We start from the raw sequence: 9,578 nt of genomic DNA on the forward strand, positions 1-9,578 counted from the left end.
CAGCCGTGAGGGCTTTGAACCGCATGCCTAAGCCACACGTGTCTGTAGCGCATAACATTGACTCAGAGTGGAAGGATTTAGGAAAAGTATTAGCCAGGGTTGAAGCAGACACTTATGAAAAAACGGAAGACACTCATGAAGGCTGGCTTCAAGGCCGCCGGACGGGTTGTTTCCGACACACACTGGGTTGGCTGGTCGCAGTCAGGCCCGCTGTACACCTAGCCGATGCCGCTGAAACACATGCACAATTAACTGAATGACATCAGGCAGCACTAGCTCAGCTGCCTAAAACTCTCTGGTCTACAGGCCCTGCTGATGTAGGCCTTATAAAAAATGCAGATGAAGTAAGAGTAAAACCTCTCTCAAAACACAGACCACTGATATCTCAATACCCACTCACTACTGAGGCTAGACATGGCATTCGCCCAGTGATAGCAGACATGGAAAAGGCAGGAATTTTAATAAAAACAAAGACAGCCACCTGTAACACTCCTATCTTTCCTGTTAAAAAAGCTATCGCGGGTGCATACCGTCTAGTACATGACCTGAGAGCTATAAACGAAGTGACTGAACAAATCCCACCTGTGGTTGCTAATCCACACACTATTTTAAATCAGGTCACACCGAACGAACAGTGGTTCTCAGTAATCGACCTTTCAAACGCCTTTTTCTCAGTTCCACTACATCCAGACTCACAGCCATTGTTTGGCTTCACCTTTGAGGGTCAGAGGTACACATACACTCGTTTGCCCCAGGGTTTTCAGAATAGCCCAACCCTCTATGCAGAAGCATTGAAGAAGTCAATGTCTAGCTGTAAGCTCCCACAGTTAGGTCAATACTTGCTGTATGTAGATGACATTTTAATAACCGGTCACACACAGCAGGCGTGCAGAGACAACACACTTGCTGTGCTACAGCATTTGGCTGAACAGGGCCACAAAGTCTCAAAACACAAACTGCAGCTGTGGAGTGATAACGTTACATATCTCGGACACACACTCACAGGCCAGGGCAAAACACTGCTGGGAACCAGAAAGCTGGCAGTGCAAAACACACCCAAACCTAAAACAAAACAACAGATGATGAGTTTTTTAGGTTTGTGTAATTTCTGTAGAGCTTGGATTCCAGAGTATGCACTAACAGTTCAGCCACTCCAAGACATGATTTATGGCAAAAACCTCGCTTTGCGCGACACAATAACGTGGACGGTAGAGGCAGACACAGCATTTACTAACCTAAAGGTGGCTTTACAAACAAATGTAGTCCTGGCCCTACCTGATTATGACAAGCCTTTCGTGCTGCATGTTGATGGGGGGGCCGGCTACATGAAGGCAGTTCTGACACAGGCTTTTGGTGACAAACAGCGGCCTCTAGCATTCTACTCGTGTAAGTTAGACGCTGTAATTTCGGGCCTGCCGACTTGCGTCCAAAGCTGTGCAGCAGCCACAGAAGCAGTAAAGAAGTCAGCAGACATTGTCTTAGGGCACAAACTAGTTGTCAAGGTCCCGCATGCTGTCACATCTATACTGCTGCAAGCCGATCTCTCTTACCTGACTCATGCCAGACAGCTATCGTATGTAGGCATTTTACTATCACAGTCTCACATCACACTGGAAAAATGTGGCACACTGAATCCAGGGACTCTGGTGAGCACACCAGCTGATGGAGATGTGCACAACTGCCATGCAGAATTAGACAAAGACACCAAACCCCGCCCTGACATCCATGCTGAGCCACAAGCTGGTTTTACTGATGTCTTTGTGGACGGATCAGCCTCTAAAGACAACACAGGCCGAAATTGTGTAGGTTACGCAGTGACCACAGACAGTAGAATAATAGAAGCAAAACCACTTTCTTCTTCATATTCTGCACAGAGCGCTGAGCTGATAGCTGTTATTCGTGCATGTGAAATACACAAAGATAAACAAATAAACGTTTATACAGACAGCCAGTATGTTTTCTCTGCTGTGCATCATTTTGCAAAGCTCTGGCAAAACAGAGGAATGATTACATCAACCGGTAAGCCAGTCCAGCATGCCAGCCTCTTACAACGCCTGCTGACTGTAATAAATTTACCACAACAACTCGCATTGTGTAAATGTGCAGCACACAAAACTGATAGCTCTTTTATTACTACAGGCAACAATTTTGCTGACAGTGCCGCAAAACAGGCGGCACAAAAGACAAACATGACACTGATGGCAGTAAACACGCATCAGATTCCACTGGATGTGTTGCAAAGTGAACAAAAAGCAGCGAGCACAGCAGAGCAGGCAAAATGGCTAAAACACGGTGCAGTTCTGACAAACGATTTAATGATGTGTTATGGCAAGCCAGTGTTGCCAAAATCGCTCCACAAGATGGCGGCATTAGTGACTCATGGCTGTACGCATTTGTCATCGGGGGGAATGACCTGTATTGTCAACTCTCATTTCTACACTGTAAATTTTGAAACTTCAGCAAAACAATTTGTCAGAACGTGCATGACGTGTCAAAAATATAATATATAATGCTCAGGGTAACCTGTGACCAAAAAGAGGCCGTTTTCCAACTCCGCCTCATCCTTTTCACACAATTCATATGGATTTTATTGAACTAAGCGAATGTCAAGGGTCAAAATACGCCCTAGTGGTTATAGACGTGTTCTCAAAGTGGCCGGAAATCTATCCAGTGAAAAAGGCAGATGCAATTTCAGTAGCAAAGTGCCTGTGCAATCACTTCATACCCACATATGGCATCCCAGCTTTGATACGATCAGACAACGGCACTCATTTTGTAAATGATGTCATCACTAAGGTCTCTGAAGCACTCTGTTTCAGCATAAAACACCACTGTGCTTATCACCCTCAGAGCGCAGGCCTTGTAGAGAGAACTAACGGCACTATAAAACAAAGGCTCAGGAAATGCATGGCAGAAACAGGAAGGCCGTGGCCTGAATGTTTGGGTTTAGTGAAAATGTGGATGCGCTTAACACAAGGCTCCCATAAACTAACTCCATTTGAAATCATTCATGGCAGGCCGTTTCCACTGCCTATTACCAGTCAACCAATAGACAAAGCAATCAGAGAAAACACATTAGCAGAATGGATGTCTAAGCTGTTAGAAAACAAAGAGATCATTGTACATAATCAACAACCTGATGATGTTTCTCCAGTGTCTTGCAGACTAAAGCCCGGTGACTGGGTTCTGATCAAGGTGCTCCAAAGGAAAAACTGGAGCACACCCAGGTGGGAGGGGCCATACCAAGTCCTCCTCACTACACCGACCGCTTGCAAAATTGCGGAACGACCATCCTGGATCCATCAGAGTCACTGCAGGCGAGTCAGTGAAGCCATCTAAACACAGCTGACGGCAGGCTTGCCCACTTGTTGTGATCTCGCCCGGTGGAGGGGTCAGCTTTCCTGGCCGGGGGGTCTACTCGCGACAGGAGGGTGTGTTCCGTCGTCATGAGGTGGTGGCTCTTAACAACTGCAGCGGCCCTGACCATGGCCGGGCTCCTCACCTTTGCTTCCGTGAGGGACAACAAGTCACGCTATATGGAGAAAAGGCAGACACTGTATGACAAAGGAAAGTACACCAAGTTTCCCCATGGCTACGCCACTAACTTCTGGTGGCAGTTTATGAACACTACAGCTCATTTGAATAACAAAACTGACTGCTATGCATGTACCCATATGCCCCTATCCTCACAGACGTCTGGCCTGTGGCCGTACAGCATACCTGAAGATCGCAGTTGGTGCCTGTTGGGCCTGGCAACACATCCAGGCTACGGTACTCTTTGGTCCAAAGCCAACTACAGCATCCCAGCAAAAGCAACCTGGAGGTCATCGTCACTCACAAATGTGAACTGTTCCGGACAGACCTACCTACTGACCTGGCCCCAAGTCTCAGACCCACTGCCTGATGTAATTCTACTGAACAAACTGAATGCATCACAACTGCCAGTATGTGTGATGAACAATGGATCACGGGCAGTGGGGGAGCTGCCTACACACCTATGTAAGTACATATACACTTTCTGCCCACCAAGGAACGAGAGGAAGTGTATGGCCTGTTCAATCAACGCCACCTGTGCCAGTGACACAACGCTGATGAGCCTAAACTGTCGCTCCGACTACAGCTACCGAATGCCACTACAAACAAAGACTCAGTACCAGACAGGATGTGCACGGACGGCACCCAGCAGCAGAGGAACCAGAGTTTTGGCTGACTGGTACTTCCTATGTGGCAACAAGGCTTATCTGTCACTCCCTGAAGGTTGGGGAGGTCTGTGCGCCCTGGTGGAATTATCAGATCACGTTTTCTTCATGCAACGTGTTGCACATCACCCAAGCCGCCGACAGAGACGTGAAGTGGACTTCACCTCACCCAATTCTTTCGGCATTACCGTGGACACTGGAGTGCCGGGAGAGTTTCGCATCTGGGGAGGTGGAGTGAAATTCTTACAGAGCTTGATCCCCGGCATTGGAGTTGCCGAGGTGCGGGATCATGTGGAAATCAACCGATATGCTCTGCTACGACACATCAACTTGACTAAGACCCTGGGAACCGCCTTAGCAGGAGAACAGCAGGCCATCAGAACGATGGTGCTGCAGAACAGACTGACACTAGACCTGCTAACAGCATCACAAGGAGGAGTTTGCAAGCTGATCGGGGAAACATGTTGCACTTTTATCCCTGATGGATACGAAACTGGAGGAGACATTTATGAAGCTTTGCAGAATTTGACCGCTCTGCAAAAATATGTCACTGAACACACACCTGGAGCAGCTACAGCACAAAGCTGGCTGGACTGGCTGTTCAGCGGTTCATGGCTGGCTGCTGTAGCAAAGCCATTTTTCCTTCTAGGTCTCATCATGATAGCACTGCTCATATTAGTGTTGTGTGTGTTGCCATGCCTAAGAGTAATGATTTCACAGATGATAACAACTACAATGACTGCTTATGTTGCCGTGCCTGAAGAAGAACAACATCCCGTTGCAATTCTGTTAGAGGAGAACTTGTACTAGCTGCTAATAAATGACGTGGTGATTAAAAATGACTTGTCAAGTGATCATGCACTGATTAAAACATTAGTAGGTTATGCAAGTTTTCATCCTTTTATTTTTTGAAGTCTTCAGTTTTAAACATAAAGTTTTTTATTTTAAATATAAAGTTCTCATCCTTTTATTTTTTGAAGTTTTCATTTTAAATATGAAGTTTTCATTATTTTACATATAAAGTTTTCAATTTAAGGTTTGCATCATTTTAAAATATAAGGTTTTCATCCTTGTATTTTTTGAAGTTTTCATTTGACATATTAGGTTTTCATCATTTTTAAATACAAAGTTTTCATTTTAGTTTTCATCCTTTTATTTTTTGTAGTTTTCGTTTTAAAATATAAGGTTTTTATCCTTTATTTTTTGTAGTTTTATTATTTTTTCTTGTTTATTCCACTTGTTATTTCATTTACTATGATTTTCATTTACTATGTTTTTCTTTTTATTATTTTCTTTTGTTTTATTCTTTAGACCAAATGACTTCCATTTCTGCTATGCTGACATTTTGAAAAATTTAAAAATTGCTTAAGATACTTAATAAATAACCTTCACAGACAATTGTTGTATACATTTAAAATAAGTTAAAACAGGAGGGAATGTTACAGGAAAAATGTTTCTATGTTTCTTTACCTTCTTTTAAATGTTCTATGATGCCTTTTGTCTGCCCTTTGCCTATGGTTAGATTAGTTTAGAATTATCTTTTTAGACTTTCCCAGCAAACACATCTTGTTTCTGGGACATATTGTTTTAGATTGTTTTATCTTCCCTAGCTCTCTGCTGACGAGACTAGCACCATATATGGAGTTGTTTTATTTTATCTGTTTATTATTTGTTATCCTGTTCTCACTGTCTCTGTGCTCTGTGCCTATAAAAATTACCAATCCACTGTGCATGGTGTGAGTTGTCCTTAGCAGCTCACCCGTGTACACGTTTGATAAAGAAAGTAACTTTGTCTCATTGTGTCTTTATTTCTCCTGGGTCTTTTACAGAGTTTTCCCCCAACACTGGACCAGACGAGGATGAAGACACGGAGGCTGGACCAGACGAGGATGAAGACACGGAGGCTGGACCAGACGAGGATGATGACGCAGAGGCTGGACCAGACGAGGATGATGATGCAGAGGCTGGACCAGACGAGGATGCAGAGGCTGGACCAGACGAGGATGCAGAGGCTGGACCAGACGAGGATGAAGACGCGGAGGCTGGACCAGACGAGGATGAAGACGCGGAGGCTGGACCAGACGAGGATGATGAAGCGGTGGCTGGACCAGACGAGGATGCAGAGGCTGGACCAGACGAGGATGAAGACACGGAGGCTGGACCAGACGAGGATGATGAAGCAGTGGCTGGACCAGACGAGGATGCAGAGGCTGGACCAGACGAGGATGCAGAGGCTGGACCAGACGAGGATGCAGAGGCTGGACCAGACGAGGATGAAGACACGGAGGCTGGACCAGACGAGGATGAAGACACGGAGGCTGGACCAGACGAGGATGAAGACACGGAGGCTGGACCAGACGAGGATGAAGACAAAGCAGATGCTGAAACCGGACCAGGCGAGGCCGAAGACTCTGAGGCCGCAGCAGGCGAGGGTGATGAGACTGCAGCTGGTGATGAGACTGCAGTTGGTGATGAGACTGCAGCTGATGGCTGGACGGGCTCCTCGGGCCCCCCAGCAAAAACAGTCTCAGACCCAGTGGGCACTGGAGCCCCTGGCACACACAGAACAGAACCAGCAGGCACACGGGCCTCTGGCAGAGACAGAACAGAACCAGCAGGTGCGGAGACCTCTGGCAGGGACAGAACAGAACCAGCAGGCACACGGGCCTCTGGCAAACACATGGCAGACTGCAGCTGCACAGAGCATTGAGTCTGCTCAGGCAGCGACGGCTGGGTGCGGTCCTCAGCTGGCTTCTTGACCGCCAGGGGTCCAGAGTCTGCTGGGGGCTGAGACCCAGCCTCTGGGGAGGCCCTGGGGCGAGTAACAGTCTCTAAATTAGCCAGTTTCTGAGAAACTAGAGTGGTTTTAATGCGTTTGTCTCTCCGCTCAAAATGGGTGCTAGGAACGGGGTTCAAAATGGGTGGCACAGACACAGCGTCCAGTATGGAGGGAGCGGGTGACCGGGCTAATGGAATAGATGCAGGCTGGGCTAATGAACTGGCTAAAGGCTGATGTACAGGTTGAAGTGAGACTGGAGTTGGTGGTGGAGTGGATGAAACACAGTCAGTTACTTGTGAGAGGTTAGTTACCACGAAGGTAGGTAAACACCGTGTACTGTCTTTACCCTCCCCATGAACAGCCCCAGAAAACACAGTCCCAGAAGCACCAGCGTCCTTAAAACTCACCACAGCTGGTTGCACAGGAGTCCCTGAATCCGGCTGTGGGGTGAAGCGCCGGTGGCGCGAATGTTTCCTCCCCACCGCTGACGGCTCCGACAGGCAGGGAAAATCCTCTGGGGGGTCGGGCCATGAAACCTCCGGTGGGTGAATCTGAGACGGATGCTTTGTGGCGGTCATAGTCCATTGTTGCTGGGCAGAATCCGCTACTTCCCGAGCTTGCACCGCTTCCCGGGCTTTATGCAGCTCAGCGATTAAGTCTGTAAATCCCCGGACCTGGTGGAGATAAGGATTTCCGGCCAGGATAGCCTCAACGGCATTTATCCCCACAACCTTCGCTCGTGCATTGGAGGTGTGGGTTACCCAGTCCACCAGGCGTAGGGCACGTGTGAGGTCGCTCTCCCCGGCCAAGACCGCTGGATCCATCTTGTGGTCGCGTCGGTGAATTGAGTAAAGGATCCAAGATGCAGGCACTGACTGGGGTGCGAGTGAATATTTATTTGCAGAGGTGATAAGGGGACAAAAACAGGAGGAGCAGAGCGGGGAGTAAACCAACCTAAACTGGGGAAAACTAAAGAACTCAACTTAAACCAAACACGCACAGGGGGAGGAACAAAATACACAATGAAAGATGGCGGCGAGACGCAGACTAAACACCAGGTTACACAGAATGATGCAGACGGACACGGCGTTAAACAGACGACGCGACAGAGAGCACAGGAAAACACAGGGCTTAAATACACGGGGAGTAATCAGGGAATGGGCCACAGGAGGGAGACACAGCTGGGAGCAATAAGGCTAACGAGACAGGGGAGAGGTAAAACTGAACACACTGACATGAGACATGAACTTTCAGAATAAAACAGGAAACTAACAGACACAGAGAATCAGACAGGACACTGAACATGACAGGCAGACTCATGAGCAGACACAATAACACCATGGACAGACAGAGGGAACACAGAGAAGTGGAAGCAGGCAGGCAAAGAACAGAAACCTAACAAATGGCAAAATCACAACAGAATACACACTCGGAATGAACAAAAGCATAACGAAACACAAAACACTGAGTCCTCAGACTCAGGACCATGACAGTTTGGATTCTGGTGGCATGCCATTTAATCTCAACTTTTCAAATGAATCCACTAAAACTTATCCAAGTACTAAAAACTATATTAAATTCTTGTAAATAAAAGGACAAGAATTATCAGCTACATAAATATGTAATACATTTCTGATTAATAACACTCTTTTCTAATTCTGTCTTGTTCCCAGTTTGGCTCAAGCTGGCAACAAACAAATGAGAGTTCACACACAGCTTAATTCCATTGTCCAGTTAAATTAAATGTATTGTATTGTATAAAGCACACTGTATTGCATATACAGTGTGCTTTATACAACCTTTAAAATCCATAGTCGGTCACCGTTTTTCCCAATCATCCTGCAAGACAGCCTGTGGGACACGAAGTGGTGGTTTTTGATATGGGTGACATGGGCTGTTACCAAGGGTGGTGTTCTGGGAATATATCCTACCTCACAAACCATCCTACCCGTTGTTTCTGTGCATATGCTGTGCGTAACACAAACCCCTAATTTACAGGGGGTTAGGGGTTGATTAGTCAGAAGTCGCGTCAAATTATAATAGGGGTAGAAACGATGTGCCAAAGTAGGTCGGTTTCTCAGAACAGCGGCATCATGGGCATCGGCAAAAGAAGTTTCTTGCACCCATGCTGCCCTGACATCATGCCAGCGCATTTTGGGGATTGCATAGGCACCGATCACCGATCGGACAAACGTCATAAATTCTGACAAAATGAATTGCTTTGGACTGCACTATCATTGGTAGAAGATAGGGGGATAGAAAATGTGCCAGTGAGCGTTAGGTGATCCAACTTTCCAATTGCCGTGCTGAAAGACTATTTCAAACAAAATCCAACAGCTTTATGACACTGAAGCAAGCAAATTTAGATGCAATCCAGACAGCCCTGCTAATATGGAGGAACAACTCCAGGAGCAAACAAGACTGGGCGCCACTGAGCAGCCACTTCCCTGATGACCTACAAAAGCTGCTGATGAAAACAAGCGAGGAGGAGCAGTGAGCATATAGGGTGGGCAGTCACATTCTGTTTTACTAGAATTTTACTAGTAAGCAAAGGCATATAGATGACTTTGTCCTGAAAAGAGGCTTATGCACCTCTCAAA

At 46.7% G+C, this 9,578-nt stretch overlaps 2 protein-coding genes across 2 annotated transcripts in view; one reads left to right on the forward strand and one right to left on the reverse strand.

The window, feature by feature from the left end:
- LOC101476078 (protein NLRC3) overlaps positions 1–7,516 on the reverse strand; it is a 39,471-nt gene extending 31,955 nt beyond the window's left edge. Inside the window, exon 1 of the mRNA XM_076880730.1 lies at positions 7,386–7,516. The gene's annotated coding sequence lies outside the window, so the exon portion shown is untranslated. The remainder of the gene's footprint in view (positions 1–7,385) is intronic.
- Positions 3,351–5,112, forward strand: LOC143415182 (syncytin-A-like). Its single transcript, XM_076880738.1, has 2 exons — positions 3,351–3,556; positions 3,693–5,112. Exon 2 carries the CDS (start codon positions 3,954–3,956, stop codon positions 5,007–5,009), a length of 1,056 nt encoding a protein of 351 aa, XP_076736853.1. The 5' UTR covers positions 3,351–3,556; positions 3,693–3,953; the 3' UTR covers positions 5,010–5,112.
- Positions 7,517–9,578: the final 2,062 nt, after the last annotated feature.

Source organism: Maylandia zebra, linkage group LG23 (assembly GCF_041146795.1).
Source record: "Maylandia zebra isolate NMK-2024a linkage group LG23, Mzebra_GT3a, whole genome shotgun sequence".
Taxonomy (NCBI): domain Eukaryota; kingdom Metazoa; phylum Chordata; class Actinopteri; order Cichliformes; family Cichlidae; genus Maylandia; species Maylandia zebra.